Here is a 27,031-nt window from a genome sequence, read left to right on the forward strand (position 1 = left end):
GTATACTTTCCTGTCATAATTTATTACCATATGGTTCAGCTTACCCCTTGTTCTTGTGATATACTTATAAAGCTAAATTCCAATATCCTAAGCAGTTGGCAGGAGTCAGTTCATTCTAGTTAAACAAAATAGCCTGGTAACAAACAGTAACATCTAAAATTAAAATTGTGACAGTTTAAATAGGATTTACTAAAGTGTACTAAAGAACTAGGAGGATGATAACAGATGAGATTTGACTTCTTGTAGATATGAAAGAGACTTTTTTTTAACCAATAGCAATGAAAAATTGCAGATTACACATATGGCATGAGAGAACTCAAGTTGCTAGGCATCCCTGCAACAGTCAGGTATGAAAATTAACAGAAACCTCAGTAAGAATTTTTCCATCTTTTGTGTAAACGATGGTGTCTTTGAAAATCATGACTTCTAGTGCAGCAGCAGAGCTGTACAGTTTACAGATTTTAAATCTCTGAACAAAACTGAGAGACTTATTAAAACTGCCTAATGTCAACTGGCTACTTCATTTCGGAGGTGGGGAGGGGTGTGTGTGGGAGTGGTAAAAACACTGCACTTTTAACCAATAACAAAAAGTTTGGGGCTGTTTAACTTTAGAAAGGGATTAATATCCTCATGTATCTCTTCTTGATTAAATGACTTCTCACTTATTCTGCAGACCCAGGGAAGTGAAGAAACATAGTGAGACAGTGAAGGGGCAGGTTTGGAACTGGAGGCAGTGAATGCCTTGTCTTGAGCCAGCCTGAACAATACAGAGCCTTAATCCCAACAAGCTGTGGAGCCTGACAGACCAGTCTATTGCTAAAGTTGCCTTATTTTTCCAAGATATGTCTTCAAGAGAACTAGTCTTTCTGCCACAAAAACATTAATTATAAAAGACAGCGACATGATAAACAATAATAAATCCCTCAAAGTGAGAACTTAAAAAAAAACCAAGATAAAACACCATTAGGGAATTATTTTGAATACTCTATTAGGAGACAAGAGATTCCACCTATTCTTAGAACAAACTGTAAGAACATCAGGTAACTATTTTGATTTCACTAGCTCTCTTCACCACTGAAAACAGCATTAATGTAATTAACAGCTACCTCAAACACAGCAACACTACTGCAAGTTTAATCACCTCTACAGATACCATGGAAAGAAAAATCGGAATTCTTCAGGACACTGAATCTGACCAGAAAGTCAAACAGGGCAGAGCAGAAAAAGAAATCCCTAACAAAGGTATTAGAAATAAGGAAATTCCAAACAAATATTTATTAAGTTTGCTGAGTTCTTAAGAGAATAATGATAAAAAGTTACTCTGCTCACAAAAAACCCACACAAAAGGCAGAAATTGATTGCTGAAAATAACCTTCAAAATACCAGGAAGGGAATGTAGTAGCACTCAGAAGGACACTGAAGAGGCTGTGATTTGATGGGTAATAAAATATTCTGAATGTGGTGTATATATATGTATGCATATGTATGTATTGTATACATAGAACAAATCGGTAGTGCTGACTATCATAATTAGGTATTAGTAAGTTATTAAACATGCATACCCACAGAGGACCAAAACTGGGGAAAAGACAGAAGACAAATAGATGAAAGTCCAAGTTCAAAAACAGAAAGTGAAAGGAACAGTTATGAGAGGAGTTAACAAAGCAAATATAAAGCAGAATCATATCTTTTAAAAGTACTTTATTCAGAGGCATTAAAATTCAGTATATTTTAGGTCTGATCTCCTTTAAATGTAATAAATGCTACATCATCATCTACACTACATTTCTGTATAATTTGTTTTACAAGAAGAATGAAGTAAAGCCTGACTCCTAAAATCTGTTAAGTCAGTTACTTACTCTTAATTTTCGGCTTTGCTTTCTAACCAGTTTACCATGTTGAATGAAATGAACAGGGCATTGGTTCATTGCATTGTCAGCTTTATGTCGAAGCCAATCTTCATAACCCTAGAAAACAGTGAAAGGGAATGATGTGGTAATGCACATTTTGCTATAAAGACACAGAACAGCTCTAGCTTGCAACAAAAATTTCAAAAGTTATCCTGCATCAAGGAGAAAAAAAGAAAATATTCTTGCTAGAACAAATGAAATTGTGATCCATATATCAGGTTATACAGTCTTGTTGGACATATATGAAAAAGAGCATTCACAGTTGTCAACAAAATTATATAATGTTAATGAAGACATTTTGATGAATGGGAACATTTGTGTAGAACAATTTCTGGTGTTTAAGTGATTATCTTACTCATGTGCTACTGACTCTTGAGTAAGTGCAAAGTACTTACAGAAGCGGATGCAGATAACAGTGCAGAAAGTTTGGGAAGATTGGAACTCCATATTGAAAGATGTTAGTGATGACATGACTGAAGGTGGCCACATTTCTTGAATGTCATACAAGTATGTTAAACTTTTAAATCCTATACACAATATAAATAGTCCTGAAGAATTTTGTTTCAAGAAACTTTGCAGAGTGACCTATTTTGATTGCTCAATTATCCTATGAATTTGTGTTTTATACAAACAAAGTAAAGGACAGGGAATCTGCAACTTTCCATTCAAAAGGCCCTGCTGTGAGATAAAGATTGGGACTGACAGACACACCACCAGTGGTTAAGAGGTGGAAAATACAATTTCTATTCCGTAGCATTTTTATATCTAACTCTCTTGAGCACATTTGGAAACTCCATGTAGAACAAAAGGATCACTACCTTGGATGCTCTCAGAGATAATCTGGGAACTCATGGAGTCTTTATAAATACTTCCAGGGGCTGGTACAGCTCCTCAAGCAGGTCCCAAAGTCTACACCAGTTGCCAGAAGAAAGACTCAGGGAGATAGAACTGCAGTACCAGGCACAGCATGTCGTAATTCAGGCTTTGATAGACACCACAATAAGACTCTAACACGTAACATTTAAAATCTTAGGAGCAGGAAAGCCATATCTAAAATAGTAGCTATCACATGTGTCACAACTTTTGCTCACCTGCAAAAGCTGAATTCTACTATAAGAATACACTCAATTCTGTATAGTTAGCAGTGTAAGGAAATGGAAACACTGCTTTTGGTAGTTTCTTTGAAAACTAAGGAAGGAAAAGTCTGAACTTAGCATAGAGACTGTGAAAGTAATCAGTTATCCTATTAAGGGACAATCAAAATTACCCCCTCTGCTGTGTCTGGCTGGTATGGAGTTAACTTTCCTCAGCATCCCATATGCTGCTGCCCTTTGTACTTGGGGCTAAAACAGTGTTGGTTACACCCCATTATTTTGGCTGCTGCTGAACAGTGCTTGCCCAGCATCAAGACTTTCTCTCCAACCTTCCCACAGACCAAAAAAAAGGTCAGTAGGCTGGGGGTGAGCAAAAGGTTGAGAGGGGACACGGCCTAGACAGCAGACCCAAATTGATCAAGGGGATATTCCACACCATATGATATTGTGCTCAGCAAGAAAATCTCAAGGGAAAGCATCCAGAAGAGGGTTGTTTGTGGTGATGGGTCCTCCTAAGCAAATGTTAAACGTGCTGAGGCCCTGCTTTCCACAAAGTAGCCAGGTATTTGCCTGCTGATGGGAAGCAGTGAATGAACTCCCTATTTTGCTTGGCTTGTGTGCATAGCTGTTGCTTTCCCTATCAAAGTGTCACTAACATGACACATGCAACTTTTCATCTTCCCTCTATTTTCTCCCCATTCCTCAGAGGAGGGAAGAGAGAGAGAGGCTGGGTCCATGTTTGGCTGCTGGCCAGGATTAACCCACCACACCCTTATGTTTGTTAGTCACTGTTTTAATCATTATGATCTTAGGTATATAAGAAATACAGACACACACCCCTCCTTCAAGTTTTGAGCTAAAATGCAGAGCACTCTGATCTAGAAAATTTATGTTCAACTACCTCATTGAATGTTTTTTCCCCAAAAGACAGAAAATTCTCATGTCACGAGAGATCTTTCTTATGCCCATGAAAGGTGCTAACTCGCTCAAGTAGCCTAGCAAAAGATGCTGAACGTCAAGCTGCTTGCACAAACTTTCACATCCCAGTTCACTGAAACAAAGGAAAGAAATGGCTGGTGCCTGGACCCAAAAATACAGTGAAGACCGAACCCTGAAAGGAAATTCACTGTTCTTATGCTGATAGCTGTCTTGCAGGAATAAATATCACTAAATTGGACTGAAGGCAAAAAACTAAACACATAACAAAACCACTGTAAAGACTGTGTCTGTGACTATTACTTTAGGAGCCCAGATTTTTAGAAACTACTCTGTGGTTACAGTGAGAGGGTACAGTAAATGCAGAAGAGTGTTGTAGGCACTGCATGCAAATTACTGCCTATAAACTCACTTGATAGTTCAAATTTAGTGACATTTTTGATGAATTAACTTTGCACTACCAAGGTTTATGCCAGATCAGGTATCCTCTATCCTCCTGCAGCTGGCCTGAAACTCACAAAGTCAACAAATTTGGCTCTAGCTAAATTAACAGAACAGCAATCATGAGCTCATTCCTGATACAGATCAAATTTGTAATATCAGAAACTCTGATAACACACAGATCTGACTGCAATATCCCTATATGAATGAAAACATTCTATATTAATCTGAGATTCCATAATTTCAGTAAAATCCTATCTACATTTAAGTGCTCGCGTAAATTGTAGTACTGCAGCATTGAGGTATCAGGTGCAAAACTACCTTAATCTCTTCCTTTTGGTAATACCAATTTGAAAGTGAAATAGTAAACCTGTACAATTCCATACTTGTATTATGTAATTCTATTTTGACAGAAAAACTTTATTAGTATCTTTTATACTCAATGATGTGGCAAGAACATTTTTTTTAAAAAAATACTTCAATTTTATGGATTTTTTACATTAAAAAGAGAACACAATAATTCTCAGAAAGCACTGCAAATAGTTATGAATTTTAGATTATAATCAACATATACTGAAGACTTAAACCAAAGTTATTTCTATTATCTGTTCATAATATAAAGGCTCAGGAAGGCTCAAAGGTAAGGGCAGATTTATCTTTTAAGTTTTTGCAATTCTTACTAAACTCATTTTCAGTCATTATGGAAAAACACAATAGGATGTGAACAGCTGTTTAGAAACAAAAAAACAAAAGTCAAAGTGTGCTGAGTTAACACAAGAACATCAAAATTATGTAATTTAGAAGATTGATAGCAACCACTGTTAAAATTCAGTTAAAATTCATCACAATCGTTCTTTAGGCATTGTCCTAAGACAGTCTAACACAAAGGCAGGGAAAACTGAAATAAAACAAATAAAATTCTTCTGTTTAGTTCTACCTTTGGTCAATAAATTACTCACCTGCTTAATAGCTGTCACAGTGATGACAAATAAAAGTGGAAGTCCACTTGTAACTGGACTAGTAGGTGTATCAATGATTAACTGCAACAAAAAACCCAAATATCTTCTGGTTATATTTTTGTGAATGTAAGCAATTGCTCAAGCAAAATGTTTCAGGTAATAATTTCATCGATATCTTACAAAGCATCAAGGAACTTTTTAATTAAGAAGAACAGTACTTTAATACAATTTTAGGAATATATGCTATACCAACAAAATTTGAAAAATAACTATATGCTATAATAGGATACAATACTGTATTTAGATCACATTAACATTCAAGTGTTAATACCTACTAAAAATATCTGATTGCAAGAGTTTAAGCAAGCACCAGACTGGAAAGCTGCAGTTTTGCAGGCAAGATTACTGAGCAGTATTAGAAATGAACATGATACTGTTTTTATACGTTACACAATACAGCTGTTCTTATGCATGCAAGGAGTAAATCCTGAAATACTGAGTTGTGGCTTCTGCAATTATAAACAAAGAGGTAGGATCCTGACAGGGATAAGATGATAAGAAAATATAAATTGTCTTGGGAATTGGCAGAGCTTTTCTTCCCACACAATCTGGTGTGCAAATACAGCTTTTCACTTAACTAAGATTGTTTAACATATTTAAACGGCTGTGAAAGTTCAGATCAAAGACACCTATAAAGCAGCAAACTAGTTATCTGAGGTAATAATTACAAAACCAAATATTTATGTTATCACCCTAAGCAAGCATCATATAAGCATCTATATTTTAGTTTCTCTACAGGCTTTGGTGACAGTGCAGTTGGAAAATTTCTGCCAAGGCACCATTCTGTTAAAAAAATACAGTATTTAGCAAAACTAAAAGTTTATCATCAACATAATTTATAACAATGCTTTTACTTATCTGGATATTTATTATAAAATAAAAATAAAATTATTTTTGATAAAATTTTATCAAGAGACATCTTGCCACCAAATCAGTGGTATTTCCAGTCAATTTCTCTATAGTATAGTTTAGATTCACAATTGTAACCTGGAAATGAAATAAAACTCCTTTTTATCACATCATCACTGTAAATAGCTGTCCAGGCTCAAACATTTACCTCCTCAGTCATCAAAACCAGGACATTTTCAAACCTTTTTCAACTCCTTTGTTTTTTGGGAAGACTCCAGAAATCTACTGAAAAATGGGAATAGCTTACCTGAACAAGGAAAATGATGAGAAAATAGAAGTTAGCTATTCTTCTGAACTGCTCAAACAAATTTTTTGGTACAAAGTTCCAAAACGTGTACTGAAAACAAATGCATAGAATATCAGCTTTCGTGAGGTAAGTATTACTTGCATTCTTTATTCTAAAAATCAAACAAATTGATAATTCACAAGTCAAGATTAAAGAAGAAGCAGAAGTATTTTTGTTACTCTAATAATTTACTGAAATTGAATCTTAAATTGGTAATCATGTATTCCTGGAATCATATCAATTTTCTGAACTGTGATAATCTTGGTACTAGGTTATGAAATAATTTTCGACTAGCAACAATGCTCATTCAGAGATTTAGTTACAGAACAATTTACTTAGAAACATCAATTAATTCTAAAAACATCTTAAATCACTTCAAACAGCACTTCTAATTCATTTCTATTTTGTATGCATGACTTGAGGAAGTAGGTGGCACTCTGAGAATTAACTATGCAGTCACAGCAAATTGACCAAATAGAAGGTTTCCGCCCCTCTTCTGTTCCTTGGCTTAGACACAAACATACTCCTCAAAATAAACTAGAGCAGTGACTAAGAGTAAACAGCTGTGTATCTCTCTACTGATCATACAAATTATCTAAGATTTACAGTATATAAAAGTGCAAACAGAAAATTAAAAAACTTCAAAGGGGAAAAAAAAAATGTAAGAGTCATAGAGATAAGGACCTTACATCATCTAGCCCCTTCCCCTGCCCTGCAGCAGATTCAACCATACTGCTTTTACACAGCTCACTCTGTAGCTCCCAAAACAACTGCAAGGATTGCTTATTGGAACACATGTCAAAATATCAGCTAAAGGTAGGAAAAACAGCCTGAGAAAACTAAACTGTATAATTTTATTATCCAAATTATCATTTGACACAATAAAATGACAACCCCAATGTAACTTTCATTTCAAAGGAGATAGGCCAAGAAGCTTCTCCTAATTTATTTTTCTGCCTTGTGTGCCCTGTCTCTTCTTGGCAGATTGCACTGACACTTGCCAATAGGCAAATTATGCCATGAGTTAGACATCTTCCAAATTTGGTCCCGAAAGCAAAACCAGTCAGAGTTCTAAAAGAAAAATACCTTTATTACATCTGCAGGTGAAAAGGATCCTCAAGAAGCATGCCTTAGCTGTACGTGAAACCCCTTTTATGTAGAGTAATCTTTTTACACATTGGGGATTAAAACCTGGACGTATTTAAGACAAATGAATTGAATGTTCTTTTTCTATTATGTGCCAAAAATCAGTATCTATTCTAAATATGCCTTAAGTAAACACTGATCCTGCTTAATGCTTACCTCAATATGAAACCACCTGTGAGAAAGCCAAAACTCAGGCAGGCAGACATGCAACAGCCGGGAAGTCAAGCGCTCTCATCTTACAATAAGAATACTTTTCATGAGACTGGAATGCCGCTTGCACTGCCCACTACCCAGCTACTTATCCAGGAATTTTGAAAGAGATCTGGTTAGACTTGATTATTTTTCCTTGCACAACACTCCTAATTATTCAGTGCTGCTGTGATATATGACAATATAGATTAGAGTCTATGACAATAATTGTATATTTTCATCATTAACTTTAATTATCAGGAAAATGAACTCCTTTCTAATCTTATGCATTGATTTTTTTATGAATCTCTGACTGCTGAGAGGGAAAAATGAATAGAGGTTTCAGTGAAAAACTTCTGTTTACATGTTTCTGTTTACCTCTTGATAGAAAAAGTGTTTTTTCCATGTTAAAGAGGATTTTGACCGTCAAAGTTTGATGATTTATACAAGCTCCCCAAATCACCACTGATAAAATAAAAAATTGCTTATGCAGTAACTTCCTGTTTCCATCTCCTAGAGGGCTAAATGTGTGGTGATAGCATAGTGTGGTCAGACTAGATATTTAAAACAACTGATTGAGGAAGTCAAGTAAATTAGTTAAGACAACAATCTATGAAAAGGCTGAATGTTCATCTTTACCCTTAATCTATGATCCTCCCCATATTCCAATCTTGGTTCACTGCTTTCCCTGTCCAGCAGTGGTCTTTCCCACTGATTCATCTTTGGTCAGCAACTCTCTCATCCGAATAAATGTGAATAACCCGAAAGCAGGTTACTTTTATGGTCTGAGAGGCATGACTTAAAACGGATGTTTCTTTAACACAGAAAACTTACTAAAACTTTATTTTCAAACAACCTGACAATTTTAGCTCTTTACTACTCTGGGTTTCAGATATACAAAGTACATCTTTATTCTGTGTATTCTTAAAAGGATAAGTAACAATTTTTGAAGGAGTTCAGCCAAGAAAGACAGACCACTAAGATGTCTAGACAGATCTTTCCCTGCCTCAGCCAACAGTAGCTCAGAGCAGTACCAACAAATGGATGATTAATGTTTAACCACCATAATCACTCCCAGGAGAAACAACAGAGTGGCTGCCCCTAAGAACATGATTTATCTCATGACTGCATTCAAGGCAGTTTCTCTACCCTAGTTAGGCAAGAACAAAATAAAAATCTTTGAAGAAGAGACATTAAAAATAAAAATATTAATACATGAGATTACTATGCCCAGATACAGTGTTAATAGTATTTCTTTTGCAGATAATTTCTAGTCATGCTCTTTGTCAAGTATGAAAAGCAGTTTATGCATATTTAACTACGTTTTTTTCACTGTAACTCACTTAAAGGAAATAAGGTTATCCTAATAGTTATGCACTTGAAGCTTTTAAGTTGGGAAGGCTTAACTTATCTTTTCCAATTGCTGCAAAAGACTTAAGAGGACAGAGCACATATATGCCTTTTGCATACAGGAGGTAACACAAGACAGCAAGGTAGTTACATATTCATTCAAAAGATAAATACATTGTGCAAACAGATGCATCTGAAGCACTGTGCAAGGAACTGTTAAATCAGCCTGTCTAGAGTCAAACCAGCATAATTCAAGTAGGTTTTCTTCCTATTTATAATCATAATAGCACCTGCAGTGCTGGTCTATTTCTGTAATCATGTGCTTGGACTACTTATGCATACCTCCACAGTATTCCCGCTCATGTCCCTGCTCCATCTCACTAATTCTCATATCCTCTTCGCTAACCAGCTCCAACACCTCCTTGTTAGAGCCAGTCCCATGAATGAAAAAATGTAAAATAGGGTCTTCTTAAGAATGGTTTTGTTTTTTTAAACACTATATTTTGGCCTTTTCATTTGATATCTGTATGCCAGAATTTTGGCTCAAATTTCAAGCCTCTCTTTCCATCCTAAGAGACAGATATTTTCTTAAGTAATCACTTAACATCAAAAGCCAGAGTTATAAGAAAAAAGCACTCCATATCTCATTATTGAGTTCTGCCAACACCAGGTTTTTTTACAGCTTATTTGTTTTCAGTAGTCATCATCTCTCTTCTAACCTGCTCTGATTTCACTCCTTTCCATCAACCTTTTCAACTGTTTCTTGTAAATGCTTAAAACTATTCTGACAAAAAAAGTCTATGCTGCTTCAGCCCTCATTTGTAGGCATCTTGCTATGCTGATTCTCATCCCTTCTGCAAAACAGATTCCATCCTGCAGATAAAAATTTCAGAGAAGAATAAAAGCTGAATAATAATCTTGCAGTCACATCTTTATGTCTTTCAGTGTTTTTCTTTTAACAGATCAAGACATATACACAAAACTTGAATATGTCCATAGTGACTTCCGTACTTTTAACATATGGATTTTTATAGTACCTACCAGTTACCAAGAGATAATATATTATTAAAGCTGCCAGCTTAAGAACTGGACTATATATGTGTATATATATGCATGCATATAACATTATATATAATACCTTATATATTATCATGCTGTAAAAACAATTTAAGTATTACATATATTACAGACATGTAGCTATCCCCCCTTCAAAATGGGCATAACTGATCAAAAGTTTGACAGTTTTCTTGATTAGTTTTATTTATAAAAATGTTACTTTTTTTGAAACAGAATTTGTATAAGAGTAGAGAACTGGCAGAGAAAATTATAGTAAAGGATGTGAAAAATGGAAATAAATAATTAGCTGAAATCCTAAGAACCAAGTCATAAGTATGGCTTGCCTATCTCAAGTGACTTGCTTATAGCCACATAAGTTTCTAGCAGAACTGATCTATGTACTTTGATGTATTAAATCAGTTTCAGCTCTTAACTTCAAGCAAAAAACTTGAGACTTCTGTGCTCATATGTGACTCAATAAAATTGGAATAGTAGTATCCATGAACAGTTGAAAAGCACTTTGTAATGTTTAGGAAAATCTGGAATGAATGTAGAAATACACAATTAATTATACTTTAATGAAAGTATTAACAGGCACACCACTTGCACAGTGTTTATCACTCCACTAAGGGAGAGACCGTTTTTCTCCACACCACATGATGTCCACATGACTGGGATCACTGTAAGCTGTTACATGTATGGCTTTTGTATGTAACACTAAGAGCCACCTGTACATTCCAAGAAAGTACAAAAGTGAAACTGATTTGGGGAAATAGTTCCAATAGTGCCTACATATCTGAATGAACAAGCATATGCATTTTGTCATACAAAACTATTTTTGTTGCTGGTAAAACAGGATTTCTACCACAGAGAAGCCTATCTTCAATAGCACTTGTTCAGCAACTGTCAGTCTTATGAAATAGGAGCTCTATCTCCAGGAACTCCTTTGACAAATACAACTCCCAGCATCTACAAGATTATCTAATTACATTTTTTTAAAAAACAACTTTCAGCAAGGATGACAGAAGACAGAAGTCACAGAGAGCATCAGGAAAACAGAAGAAAGCGTGAGTGTGTGCAGGAGTGAGCAAGCTTCACTTTCCTGTATGTAATTGAAGAGAATTACACCTGTCCTCCCCAGCGGGTTTAGACCTGCTTGCCTGCCTTCCTTCCACTATATACAAGCACACTCCATACTTACATGAAATATTTAACTTAAAAGCCCTGTTAAGGGAAGTACCAGCAGAGAGTTGAATACCACTGTTAACTCTGGGCTGAGTCAGGGGAAGGGTTGATGGCTTCTCCTGGGAACACAAGGGAGGTTGCAGACAGCCTTTGCCCTAGAAATCCCACCCTGTACAGGATTATCAAGAACTAACAGCTCTTCCTTGCTCTCTCCAGGCACTGGCAGTTGTCCACAGATGGAAACCGTATTATCATACCTAGAAGGAGAAGTGTATGCTCATGCACTCCCATCCCATCACAGGTATTGCTATCCCTGAGCTGTCACCTTAGACGGTCCAATTGATTCAGAAGCATTTGAGATTGACTGACCATCAAGCCCTTGTACTCTTCTTCATTGCTAACAGCTCCTGCCCCTTTGGCATGGCTGGGCAAACGTGACAATTTAACCCTTGCAGTGTTGGATCAGACCTTCTGCTTCAGCCAGTAATGGCTGTGAGTCAGAGGATTAACTTGCACACAAGCTGGGAGCTTCCATGTTACAGCAGCTTTTAGAGCAGATCAGTATGTCCACACTAAAAAGCACACACAACATTGGCACCCAGTCCATATGCACTTCTGTCTGTCCATCCTCTCTATCCCCACATGACATGCCACACAAATATTTATCAGCTTCACAGACATGAGCATGCCAGTTCCCACTGTGGGCTTTGGATACTTTTTTGACTTTCCAATGTCATTGTTTAGGGCTGTGTTTGAACACCTCATCTTGAAACTGTTGGGTCATGGCCCTAGAAAGGCCAAACAAATCCTTCCAGTTATGAAGCATCACCTTGAAGAGCTATCAGACAGCCTAGGTCTCCTCTGGGTTCTGAGTGGCTCGTGTTGGTGGAGACATTTTAATATTTCCTTAAGCTTCAGTATTAGCATTTCTTATAAACATCAGAGCCCCCATCTTTGTGTTTTTACAATGAGACTAAGAGCAAGTGCTGCAGGGAAGAGGTATAGCACAAGGAGATGAATTTCTGCTTGAAGAAAGGAACATTTCAACAACACCCATGGAAACATGTCAAAATTACTTAACTTTATTTAACTATTAATCACTGTGATTGACATGACTCACAATTAATCAGATTAGCACTGAAGGTAATTTCCTTCATAATTTGCAGCATTCTCAATATGCAGCATTATTGTTTCAGGCCATTCTCATACAAATCTTTATTTCAATCAATATTTGATGAGAAGTCCCAAGGAAACATGCAAACATAAGATAGTATTTGTGAAACAAAACTGGGAGCACTTCTGGTCCATAAATATAGTTGGACATTTCAAAGCAGAAGTTAATAATAGTACAGTTTTCCATCTAAGTTCACCTTATTGTTTCTTTATAGTAACCACAGGAAATAAAGCTGTAGTACAAGTCAGAATTTCATAACTTCACATCTTTAATTTGAATTAAATCTTTCTAGGGCAAATTCTTCAAGTAACAGTTCCGTATCCACTGTAGATTCTATCTAGCATTTAAGAGTCATATTCCACTACTCTTCAGTATCTTCTTCTGAATCTTCTACAGTCCCACTGCATCCAGTTCTATTAGTGACCCAGGCACAAGTGGGGGTTTTTGTTGTAAACATGTCTCTTTATGCAACTGACAGCTGGACAGGATCATCAAAGCAAAATACTATGTGTTGATTAGCCACAGACTGAAAAGAAGAAAACATTTTTTAAGTCTCTAACTCAGCTTTCTCTATGGTGGTATGGAAAAAAACCATCAGTCCTCATGCAGAATGTTCCTGAGGTTTCCAAGCTTATCAGCTGTCTGACACATGGGGAAGTTTCTGCTCACTCATTCAACAGGCTGTTCCTATCCTGACATCTCTGAAATTTCTGGTTCTTCCCTCTGGTTCATTCTTTCGGTTCTGTCAAAAGCAGTAAGCAGCTGTAATGAAACATGTTCTTAGATAACTCCATATTGTTCCCTCAATAAAGATTTTTCTATACGACATTCACAGAATCACACAATGGTCTAGGTTGGAAAAGACCTTGAAGATCACCTAGTCCAACTATTAACCTAACATTGACAGTTCCCAACTACACCATATCCCTCAGTGCTATGTCGACCTGACTCTTAAACACCTCCAGGGATGGGGACTCCACCACCTCCCTGGGCAGCCCATTCCAACACCTAACAAACCCTTCTGGAAAGAAATGCTTCCTAATATCCAGTCTAAACCTTTCCTGGCACAACTTGACGCCATTACCTCTTGTACTATTGCTTACTACTCAGTTAAAGAGGCTCATCCCCAGCTCTCTGCAACCTCCTTTCAGGTAGCTGTAGAGGGCGATGAGGTCTCCCCTCAGCCTCCTCTTCTCCAGACTAAACACCCCCAGTTCCCTCAGCCGCTCCTCATATGACCTGTGCTCCAGACCCTTCATCTGTGTTCAAGAGACAAATGTACACATCCAATTAGTCTTCAGTTCACAGATTCAGCTAGAATAGGAGATGCAAATCCCTACTTTATCTACAAATTAATGAAGTTCTTGAAGCATAGCAGTTCTATAAAGATATTGAGTCAATGTCAGCAAAAGGAATTTGAATGTTAGGAATTTTTAACTAATAAGTAAAGAACTTAACCCATCATTATGTCACAGTATAAATCCATAGTTTGCCTATACATTGAATGCTTCGTGCATTTCTCCACCTTAAAAACTCAGTGGCTGGCTTGGGAGAAGGTACAGACTGAATCTGAGCAAAGATATGAACTACCTTCCACACAAGCAATTATTGAACAGACTAAGGTTATTCAGCCTGGAAAGGAACATAGTGAAAGATCACTACAAAGTTAAGATGATAAACAGGAGATTACAGTTGTTCTCAGGTTCAAGGACTTGGAACATCAACTGAAATTAGCATCTAAAAGCTTCAAAATGAAGGTTCATAGTTTCTTTTGGCAAAGATTTCTACAATTTAACTGTGCCTTAACTACATACTCTGAAAATTTACATGGGCTCAAAGAGTATTGAAGAAATTCACAGAGGAGAAATCCATTTAGGATTTATTTAGTACAAAATCATCACTTTTGACTTGCAAATGGCTAAATCACAGATTAGCAAATACTAAGAGTATTTGGGTGAAGTATCACTCCATGATTACTTGTTCATTCATTCTTCCCTACGCAGCTACTGCTTGTGACAACCTACTGTGCCAAATGAGTCTCTGGCAATTCTTAGCTGGTCAGGCACATCCATATACTACTATGTATGTACAGATACTCTGTTTAGCATACTGACTGTGATACTCCCAGCATAGAAATATGAAGCTTGGACCTTAAGGAAGTTTCACATTAAAAAGTTAATTTGTAACTTATCAGTCTTTAAAAAAAAAAACAACCCTTTTGTTATCCTGTTTCAGAAGAAGGGAAAAAGTTGTTACCCACCAAGTGCTGTTAACTGTTACTGCTGCATAGTTTAATTTACTTTCCTTTTGACATGGCAGTTCTACTAAACAGTAAATAATTTCAAAATGTGAATAGTCTTTAAAGAAAAAAGCAACCTCTGCCAATTCAATTACTTTTTCTTCTTCTCATTTGAAACATTAGGATTTTCTACCAGATGATATTTTGCCATGCTGCATCACTATCATATGATATATTCAATCAAGGGCACACAACAGCTACTTTAAAGGCTAACACCCTAGGCAGCTGAAGTAGCTAAAAGTTAGACCAACATAAGACTCCACAAAGGTCACTACCTCTAGAACATGGAGCAAAGTGCATGCACAATCCAAGAGACATAAATTATTACCTTTTATTATTTCAACACAGCCTTTTTGTAATGTGTTGTTAAAATCATAATTGAATTAACACATCAAACAGCAAGAGCATTTTTGTCTTGCCAAGGTCTGTCTAGATACTATTTTTCATGACCAACAATATGTCATTCCACAGTGCCACTGCAATATACAAGAAATATCCCTCTGTACTGGAATCAAATTATTATCTTGCTGACACCAGGAAAGCTCTAGTGAAGCACAGTAAAGCTTACCTTTGGAAGGAAATAATATGAACCTTAGCCTTCCACAGTTATTTCAAGCTGTCATCTTTTTTCAGGGCTTTATAATAGGACATTTGTAAGTACAGAGCATACAGATAGTCTAATTGATGAGGTTTCTTCATGGTTTTAAGCTACCCTTTTCAGAAATTCAGTTTGTCCTAAATTGTTAAAATCTGTACTTGGAAGTTCAGAGTTCCTCATCCTTGAAGAGTAATCATATCCTTTCTTATATAAGCATTAAAGACCTATAAAAGCACAGCTGAAAGTTACTGTCTTACTGAAGAAAGACAAAGCAAATATCCTTCATGGTTGAGGTAACATTATACAGTGTGCTTATGTGTATGTCTATTTTACTCTAAAAATTATTATTTTTCCCATCTTAATTTTGTACATTTGATCATCTTTCATGAGGCTTATGTCTTTGTTCCCTAATCTGTGGCAGGTGACCCTCCAGAGTGTTCATAAGGGAGCAAGTGACAAGGACAGACCGAAAGGTTAAGAGCTAGCTAGCTTACAGAACCAGAATGAATGAAAGCCAAGTCATGCTCAGGCTGCTTGGGATAGAGCATGTGAATAACAGCTTACTTGAAAGTGACAGTATAGGCAAGAAAGCATAGTAAATTCTTATCGAAAGACAACTGTCATTAAAACTGAGCTTTCAGCAGTCTCAGGAACTGTTCAATATTGTAAAACATTTATGTGAACTCTGTTCCCTCCTGAAATATCATCACTGTATTTACCTTCACAAAGACAACTTACATTTTATTTTTTAAGTGCGAGAAGTTTAATCAATAAACAGAAAATTTGAGAAGCATTGTATATATAAAAAAATTATTTCCACTAGTAATCTTTTGTTTATGGAAAACTGTTTACAGATACAGTTCACAACTAAAGAGTTTAACATTTACACCATTTAACTGAACATGCTTTATATCCAAATAAAACCACAGTGAAGTCTCTTTCTGGAACTAGTTGAAATCATACATATTTACTAATTGCTGGCAGGGATCCTCAGCTCAGTCCAGGTTTAAGTCATACTTAAAAGTCTCACTCTGCAAAGTACAGTAACTTGAAACTTCCACTAATTTCAACATCATAAAAAGACCTCAAGCATCTTGCAGAGTTGTGGACAATGTTTTATTTCAAAAAGTATGAGCAGTAACTTCAATGCCTTTATTTATGTACATTCTAGATGAGATGTACGAGATTAAAAAAATAAGTGTCACAGGAGTAGAAAGATTTGCATAATGTATTTACTTTTCATCCAAAAAGCAATACAAATTAATGTGTATAGCACAGGATTTCCAAATGTACTAGTCTGACTGTACTCCATCTGGATTATTTACTGTACTACCTTTCAAAGGTTTTATCCAATTAAAGAGCCCTAAATACTATGCTGTTTGTTATCATACTGTATTTGAATGAATTACAGAAAGAAAGTAGTAAAATTAGTAAAATACAAAATTTCACATAAGAAATGAGACAGTTTGAGAAAAGTGTGGGGTTTATTATAGCTTTGCCATTATATTAATGGATGGCAAGCGTTCAGATCCAAAAAGGTTCCTTGAGATCACAGTGCTCTACTAAGGTTCTTAAAATGAGTCTGTGGATCTGAGCCACTGCTGAAAAAAGATTCCCAGTAGAGGAGCTAGTCTTCTGAATTCATTATTTCATAATTGGCTGGAGGTGTGTGCTCATGAAGATTAAAATCTAAGCACATTGAAAACTTGAAGTTCTTGGGGTATTAGCCATGCAATAAGCTGTAAATGTTCAGTTTTCCATGCCACCGCAGTACAAACCATCAGCTAAAGCAAGCCAGTCTAAACAGGTGGAGACTCTGAACAACCCAACTGCTCACAGAAAGCTGCTAAAGATTATGGAAAGATTTACTAGTTAAAGTGAGGGACAACTGAAAAGTTTCTAAAAGTTTCTAAAGTTAATGTATCACAATACCAAGAGTTTAAGAATGATTCACTTGTACATGCATAACAAAGGATATTATTTCTATGGGGTTATGTCAATATGAGCGTTTGAAAGGAAGGGCACCGTTATTGTGGAGACAACTTCATTTAATGAGCACTTACATCGATCATACTTTCTTGTACTTTGAAGAATTGCTTTAGATTACAAAGGATGTAGTCTTTCCTGGGGAAGACTTTTTTACTCCAGGGTTGCACCAACTAAAAAGTTTTTTTACTCCTTTGTGGAAAAGCACACTATCGCTCTAAGACTTCATTATGTACTATAGTAAACACTGGAGAAGTCATTCTATTCCTGTTAAGGTTAGAGGCAGTTTGGCAATTATTTTTTTGTGGAAGAAACTCAAGATACCTTCATTTTAGCTTTGCCAGTAATGGAAAGGAAAAATATATAGGAAGCATAGGAAGAAAATCTTGAAGGAAATAAATGAATAGAGAATAACTTAATCTGATTTATGTAAATGAATGAAATAAAATACTATTACCTTTGATGAAACTATTCGGTTATCTGGAAATCTCTGTGGAATGTACGCTTCAGTGCCTGGAGGTGGTTCACGATGCCCAATGTAAACTGTCCGACTGTCCACCCAATTTTCTTCTCCAGCACACTATGAGGGAAAAACAGGCATTGTGTCAGTTCACTCAGTATTTCTGCTGTAAAATGAGTCACACGCTAAATTAACTAATCATGCGTCGGGTCATTAACACAAACAGCCATCAGTGCATGACCCCTCACACTTCTCTGTATAATCTCAAAACCACTAACACAGATAAAACTAAGTCAATTGTCAAAACTCTCCCTTAACTGCATTGCACTTTCCCTTAAGGCAATAAAGATGAATCCATTAAAATTACTATTCTGACTTTTTAGTTTTATGACTGAAAAAAGAAGAATGTCGTAAGATTTTCCTCAATCAAATGAGATGTTTAGTGTTTACATGGTTGTTTCCCATTTTACCACTAGTTTTTAATCAGTGGAAATTAAACGTTTATATCTATGACAAGTACATCTCATTTTTAAGATTAGCCAGCCATAAATTGTTTTTTTATTTGCAGCAAGTGAAACTATTCTCTGAAATACTAATGATTTCCTGTTAATAACATTACCGGGATTTCTCGTTAATAACAAACGAGCTTAGAGACCCTTAGATGGCCAGGAAAAGACTTCAGCTTGTCAACTCAGATCCCTTGCTCTTTAATGTGTCTGCAACTAGAAAAAAAAAAAGTAGGCAAGCCAAAGTAAAACGTTCATATATTTGCATCATGAAACTCCACCACACCTACAGCTTGTCCAAAATTGGCACCTCTATGCTTTCAATTCACTGTAGAAAAACCCATACATATCACTGTAGAAAAGTATTTACATAAGAATAAAATGACTGAATTTTTTTTTAATTAGAAATATTTAAGAGACTTTGATTACAAAATGTTCATCACAGTCTTACTAATTTCTGTCTACTATATGAAAACTGTGTCTCAAGTACAGAATACATCTGTAATACTTCATGATGTTCATGACAGCGTGGGGAAGGAGCTTCAAAATATAGAAGGAACACCTACTGAACTCAGACTATTAGCCACAGAATAGCTAAGTAGTCCTGAAGTAAAATATAAAGTGAAGAGGCTTAAAGAAAAGCAATTTCTGCTGTCCAAAACATTTATTCTAGAACTACTTAAAAGTCCCTAAATCATTACTAATTCTTGCATAGTACAGAAAAATAAAGGCATTGTGTTCAGAAGGTACAAAAGGCCAAAATTACAAAACTGAGCATAAAACTGAAGAAGTAAAACCAAGTTTTTATTAGATAGCCATTCATACGACACACCAATGGCCTAGTCACAGTTTATGCAAAGGTCTGTAACTATCCCTCACCCAGTGAAAAAGTGCACATACAACATTTCTCATTTATCAGATCCCTCCAGTGTGGGCCTGAAATTCGGATGTGGGTTAGTTTAAAAATTACACCGATTTTCCAGCGAAACAACTTCTCCCATATCACTGACTGGACTTGTCACAACTGAAAAAGCAAACGCATTGAGCCTACTTCTGAAGACCAGGTAGGATTCTTTCAGCAAGCTAAAATATTTTGTAAAGAAAAAAAGCAAGGAAAATGTTTCCACATTCCACCTTCCCTCAATGCCAAGAACAAAATGTGGTATCTTTTATCATTTTATTTGAACACAATATATTTTACCTTGTCAGTGCACTGGAATGTATAATGCACAGAAGTCATTTATTGACACTTGTGACAAGTAATACTCCTAGAAATGCAAGAGTGCAAGATATTCCCAAGTAGTAGATTAAATAGTACAATGTTTAATTTTTCGTTACAAAGGACATTCCAGACATAACTGTATCAGGAGTAATCTTTGTATTGCTTTTAAGTGCCTGAATTCAGAGACGATTGCATAAAGGGCTAATGGGTATTCAACACATGAATCTTTGAACATCAAGAAAAAAATCCCGTGGCTTCTCCTTCCCCCTATACAGGCCCAGACTGACAATTTATCTGTTATACTTATTATGGAGACAACCTAAGACAGCCTGACATGGATATTATTAGTTCAGAAAAGCACTTTTTAAAAATTTCACAGTATAAACAGATCTGCATTATGTCTCAGTTAAAAAAGTCCTCTGAAATTACCTATCAAGCTAGGAAGTACAAAAGATCTAAATGGCATCCTCGTGTATTACTACCAGTTTTTAAAGGTCTGATGGCCCTGGAGTAGTGTGTTAACACTAAGTAAACTCAAGTTAATTTCAAAACCTGGAATTTGCATCCCTGAAGAACCCTTCTGCAAAATTTACTTTAAGCATGGACATAAAATCAAGACGATCTCATCTGTTAGCTTAGTTGGATCTGGTTTTTGTGTGGCATTTATCAATGCATGGTAAAGTACAAAACCGTGTCGAATTTAAAATATCTGCTAGCACAGAATGTTTTTTTATTTTTTGATATGTTAATAAAGAATAGAAAATAAATGCACTTTACTAACCTAATTACACAACTTCAAAACCCAAAATAATTTACAGTCCAAGTGTCAAAATTCAGCAGGGAAGAGTAAGACTACGTTTTTCAGTGAGGTAAAAGTGCAATGCAAAAAAGTAGCATGCATTATTCAGTATGACCACAAGGAAACTCATTTGCACGAAGCAGAAAAAGACTTTTTTAGACAACAGCACTATAAATCAGGACATATGCCACAGAGAAATCAAAACACACCAACTGAATGTCTGGTAATGCTAGCCTACAAAGCCAAACACATTGAGATAATTCTTTTGATGTTTAGGTATTGCACATGAGAAATCATTTACAGAATAACAGTAGGGCAACTGAAAAAAAGCAATGTGCTGCTGCTAGAACAAGGAACATTTTTTTTTTTAAGTTCTATCACTTAAGCCCATTAAGGATATGTTCAAGAAACCATAAATAAACCTTAGCATTATCTGCTTCTATTTACAGTATAAAGCTCAGTGTACCGAGGCCTAGTCACACTGGCACATCAATGAAAATGCATTACTTAGTTTTTACTCTTTCAAGCAGGGTCAGCAATACAGAATGCAAAGACCAGCAAAAGACTCATTTTTATGTAAAGCTAAATAGAGCCAATTAACAGGATTATACCCTAATGCATGTATAAGTTCAAATACTTGTGCAGCTTATTCTACCAGTTTAAAAACCAAATTGAAACTAGCTTAAGATTCACCTTCATGCTACTCTGCTAATTTTTATCTAAATTTAAATAAAAACATACTATCTGAAAAGATAAGCAGTGTAGTATTCAACAGGTGACAGCAAAAGTATGATAGGAAGATTCTAGTGGTTGCTCCTGGAAAAGTAACTGACCTTGAAAGATTCTAAGCTTTTCCAAGTATTTAGTGAAGAGATTTGACTCATAGTTTGGAAATCAGTGGAAACACTGAATGACATTTACTGACTCTCCGCCTGAACTGGTAATTTGGGTGTAATTAGTAGCAAATCTTTGGTTCAAAATTACATTCTCTCTCCAAATAATGTAAACACCAACACTACTAACATAAATGAATACGCATTAAGTACAGCTGAAAACTCAGCTAAAATCTGCCCTAGCCAGGCTGTAAGACCACTTTGTTGAAGAATATTGTCTCCTACTTTTGCTAACTGCCTTCTCAGAAAGCATCGTAAGTTGACAGTACACTCAAACCACAAATTTGACAGTAATGAATTCTCAGCATCAGCTATAGCCTTGTTCACACAATCTGTAACTCAAGTTCTTTCACATAAATACTTTACACACATAGAGACAGACTTTGGCAAGAGCCTGGTATTTCAATAAAACACTATTTGATGTCAAGAAAGCAATTAGCACCATTGTTAAAACTGCACAGGGAACACACAGCTGCTCAATCACTTCAGAGTTTTAGGATAACAGATACTGACAAGCTATTATCACTCAAAATCTGCACGAAGAACTAATGGTGTGCAGTGTGAGAACACTTACCCATGTAAAATATTTTGCTCATATCTAATTAGATACAACAGCTCTGCACTACAAAATGCCATTTCTAATTTTTCATTCAGTGGGGAGAATCAACTTCAATACCTCAGAAAGATGTAATTCACTAAAGTAGAAAAAAAAAGGAACTAATTTTCCTTTCTAATATCTTAAGCAAACTGTCTTTATTTATCATATGCTATTTAACAAACCATGAGATTATATAATCTCATCTTTGTCTTCATTTGTCAAATGTATCGAGTACCTGCTCTTTTACATTTGACTCAGCACCCTTCTGAAGGTAAACATGCAGCCATCTCCTGATGCAATCAATGGCCCAGTGTGCAAATTTTTACCTAACCTTTCCAAATCTAATAAAATCCACTGTCCTTTTAAAGGTACATCCGATCTATAAATGATAAAAAGCAGAATCCCTCTAAGGAAATAAAAAAAAAATAATTAAACCTTTACTGGCTAGCAATTACAGGAAATGTAGAAGAGATTAAGAATTTAAATAGCCCACTTTGCAAAAAAACTCATTAATTTACATGTATTTCTTTGTGGAAAAAAAGAGTGAAGTTCTCATGCACTTCAAGAATCTTAGTAAGATTTTAAATGTTAGGCAAACTCACTAAGGCCTACATAGAGCACTTAAGATTTACTTTTTCTCCACAGCATTATATCAGCCCTCCATATGAATGAATGAAGCTTACAATAAAGAGTAAATATAAAAGCTGTTAAGATTTTTTTTTTTATGTTTCATATGAATATAGAGTGGCACAGATAAAATAATTCAAACATAGTATTATCAGATACATTTCCTATCAGGTTCTATAATATGAAGAACTACCTTAATATTAGGTACTGTAAATAAAGTAAATTATTTCATGCACCTATAAGCCATATGGGCATATGCCATTAGATCACTAATTTAATGGAATTCCAATATGCAACACTTAAAGGCAACCACAAAAAAAGCAGAACTACTCTCTCCCCCAAAACTCCTATTAACAGATTTCCTATGGGAGATGTCCTTGTCATGGGATCTGTTGCCTTACACCATTGCTACAGAATATTTACTACCGCGTTTCTTTTCCGCAAATGCATTTTAAATCCTGGCATGGCGTTTTTCATCAGAAATAATATTTGAAAATAACACTTTCCCAATACAATTGCCTACAAATCACATGACCTTGGACATAAGTATATGCAGTGAGAGAAGAAAGAAAATAAATGTTCTTTGACTTCAAATAGCTTATTTTATTTATGGATCTCAAGTAAGGGAATGTGATTAGAAGCAAAGCCATGTATATATTAACTACAGAAAAAAGTGCTAGGTCCACAAGTAAGTTTCCTAACAAAGCCATACCTATACCGTTTGGTGTATCCTGGTTTTCTGATCCTTCTTTCCATCTCCTGCAAGTGTCTTGTGCATACAAGCAGAAGGGGAAATGGCTTCATAGCAATAGGCTGCATGAAGTGAAATTGCTTGAAGTCGTAAAGGGGAAATGCAAAAATATGACAACGGAATCATGTGAAGTTTTATAATTCAAAGTGGTTAGAAGAAACATTCTGACACAATGGCAAATATTCCAGTTTCTGTAAAATACCTAACATTTCTGTATGTGTACTTAACATAAATTTATCTCAGCCTTCCAGTTCATGTCTTCTTGAGCACTGTACTTAAAATAAAAGTGTTTTGGAGCTGTCTTAACACAGCTATATTCCAATCATGTCACATCAGTGACATTCTAATATAGCACTTTGTAGACAGTCGAGTTCTCCTTTCTGATTTCCAGTTTGGTGCATCACCCTTAACTGAATTCCATGTACTCTATACTTGAGTGGTTGAATCATTTGACTTCATGGATGACAAGGTCAGTGATCTGTATTCCTCCCAAAAAAAGGAGTTACAGTAATTCTTTGTCTCAAACACATAAAAACTAACCCAAATTATTCAAGCAAGATTAAGATCTTTCATAAGTGATCAATTGAAACTCCAAATATTGCTGACATTCTGGCCAATTAGGTACAGCTATTTGTGATGCTTGTGCTTTCTCTTCAAGAGAAAGAATCTCATTTAGTTTCCTTATTTCCATGAAGAGTATCAATAAAAGTGGTGATACAGAAAAGAGTTTCCTATTCCTTTCACATATGGTACCATCAATCATTTTCAAAGAATCACTGGGACATTGATAGAAAAGTAGAGCTGTGAAATACGTGAACTACTGTACAGCTGGGAAAATGCTTTTGCTTCATTTCTTCTCCTTCCTCCCACTGTACCAGTTCCAACATATTTTGCTCCTTCCTGCCAGTGGGAGAGGGAGACTGTGTGCCTCCTTGCATGTCTCCCCAGCCCCAGTCAAAAACTACTACATGGAAATCCTTTCAAGACTGTCTCACTTGCAATTAGAAAAGCAAATGTGAAACAAATGATACTCCAAATAGAAGTGATAAGAAAAGGTAGAAAAGAAAGTGTCACAGAAGACACATGATATCTGACAGCTGTAGCACTTTAATTAATTATGTCAAGTTTAAGTAGCTCCAGACCAAATTAAGGTTTGTGGAGAAAGTTTACAGCTTCCTTCAGTGCTAACAGAAGCTGCAAAACAAGAGCAATTTTGTTTCTTACAAGGCAACTAAATGTCACTAAGATTTGCATGCAGTGCCACTCAAACTCTGAGAGAATCTGTAAAGATACTTTAAAAAAGAGAGAGCTATACAGATACTTTGAATGTAAGGGGTTTTTACTCTTAGTTACCATGAAATACTTCTATCTGCAGTAATTCATTAAGAAACATTTTAAAGAAAAACATTTTCAGGTCAGAAAATTATTTGAAGTTTTTAGAAATATTTTTATAGATTCTGAAGAGACAGGAGGATGGAGGGAGACAAGCAGCAGATTGTTTTCATTAGTTTAAAAATAGGTAATAAAGCCACAGATACACCATACTATTTAGTATCTTCATATAAAAGAAAACAAGTTAATAAAAATCAAGCAAAAATGCCTGCTGTCAACCTTTTCAAAAGCACTAGTTAACACATATGGAGACAATGTGCATTGGCAAGACTGACAAAATCAGACGCAACTAAAAAGCATTCCTAAGTGGTGTTCTTAGAGGAGCTTCAGGTTATTCAAAAGGGGACATATTCTAAAAATACACTTTAAATTTAGAGCAGTAAATTACTATACCATCAGCCTTCACATGGACACAATCAGAACTAGCCAGTGTGGAAACACCTTCTACATAGATTTTAGCAGACAATAAACCTAATATTCAATTTATTTGTCTATCTTCTGTTCACTCTCAGAAGTGCTGCTCTTCAAACAAGCTCTAAACAAAACTGTATTTCTGTACTATACCTACCCTACCTGCAACAGAGTGGCAGTCCTGCCAGACCCTCAGGCCAAAAACATGCTATGACTACACCTAAATGAAAAAGCAAGGGTAAGAGTCAAATTTCTGGCCTGGATTCCAGAACAAAGACAAAAGATATGGGCTTTCATATGCTGCTTTACACTTAATACAAGGGTTCTCAAAATATGTCAACTATGTATTAGCCACTTTCTCAATTGTTCAGGTGAGCTATGGACAAAAAAATTACTTAGTTAATTATGGCACTCTGCAGTTTACTGACACACAGCTGAGCAGGAGACCTCTCTATTCCTGCTTTCACTAGAGAAATAGATTGCAGTTTTCCCACCAAAAAAGCATCTTCCTTCTTCCTTGTTAACCCTTGTCTTCACATTGAAATCTGTAAACACAAGTTCACGGCAAGTAGTAGCTACTAACTGTTCTGATGGTCAGTTCTTGTTAGATTTTAAAAGGACTGTCATTATTAAGTGGATACAGAGCTAGTGAAACTATGATTCTGGCAGAGGAAAGGTGGGGCTGCTCTGTGGTATCATCATATATTCTAACAAGGCTAACAATCTGTAGAATGCTTGCAGGTCACTGAGTCAGTGGCCAAAGAACGTCTAAACATTCTTACATGAACTGTTCCATCCACAATAATCTAAAGCTTCAGTACAAACACATAAGGACTAGAGACTTACTAAATTATTGTAAACTCATCTATACCTCTATATATCGTTAAATATTTACCTATTTATACTTAGCCAATATTGAACTACAGTTTCTTAATGAACAATGACTTACTATTTAACCCCTTTTGGGTTTTTTTGCTACACAAAGACTAATTAAAAAAATAAGCTTCCCAGTGTATGCCTGTAGCTGTGCTACCATACATACTTGAGGTCAGGCTGCAAACTTATCAGAAGCAAATAGCCCAGGAAAAATGGGAGAAGGAAAAAACTATCACATGGGTGCTGCAGAAAGCAGTACTACTACTGTAGTTACTATCTGTTAGTCCTCCACACCTATAAAGAGGTATGTAAATCCTTGGCAAAATTAGCCAGTGTCATGTTTTGACAGATTTTCAAATTAATATCTGGTTCACTAACCCCAGTCCCCAACTTATTCCCCTAACTAAGGCCAGACTGTACTGGCCTGCATAACAACCCACAGAAGTAAACAGGTCAAGTACAAATGACAAGCTTTCCCCACATTACTAAAACTTATCAGCAGCCTAGAAGCCCTGGCAATTGTCAAAGTGACAGTATTAATAGCCAAATTTTTACTAGGAGTCATTATATTTTGCCATACTCCCTGCAGTGTAACCTGAAAATTATATATCTCACTTTCTTTTTCATGTAATTCATTTTGAGAGCTATTTTAAAAGTCACATCATAATCCCAACATACCTATACTTCATCTTGAAGAAATACTGTATTTATAGTTCAAAACTAACTTGGCTGCTCAGATTACATGTCATTAGGAGCTACCTAGATTTTTCCTTCATCTCCTTACTTTTTACTGCGCACCAGCACCAAACCCCATGTTACGCAAATTCAGTTCGGTGAACACCAACACACAAACACACAGACTTTGATCAAAGAAAGGACCTTAACTACAAATGGTTATAAAGGTTAATGAAACATTTA

The 27,031-nt window shown here is 35.8% G+C and overlaps 1 protein-coding gene across 6 annotated transcripts in view; it reads right to left on the bottom strand.

The window, feature by feature from the left end:
- The window catches only part of ATP11A (ATPase phospholipid transporting 11A), a 130,609-nt gene that overhangs the window by 49,809 nt on the left and 53,769 nt on the right, over window positions 1-27,031 (bottom strand). For all 6 annotated transcript variants that reach the window (XM_074910087.1, XM_074910115.1, XM_074910079.1 and 3 more), the window contains exons 2-5: window positions 18,036-18,158; window positions 6,557-6,646; window positions 5,341-5,421; window positions 1,860-1,967 (exon numbers count right to left, since the gene is read on the bottom strand). In XM_074910087.1, coding sequence (XP_074766188.1) covers window positions 1,860-1,967; window positions 5,341-5,421; window positions 6,557-6,646; window positions 18,036-18,158 — 402 coding nt within the window. The remainder of the gene's footprint in view (window positions 1-1,859; window positions 1,968-5,340; window positions 5,422-6,556; window positions 6,647-18,035; window positions 18,159-27,031) is intronic.

This window comes from Athene noctua, chromosome 1, assembly GCF_965140245.1.
Source record: "Athene noctua chromosome 1, bAthNoc1.hap1.1, whole genome shotgun sequence".
Taxonomy (NCBI): Eukaryota; Metazoa; Chordata; class Aves; order Strigiformes; family Strigidae; genus Athene; species Athene noctua.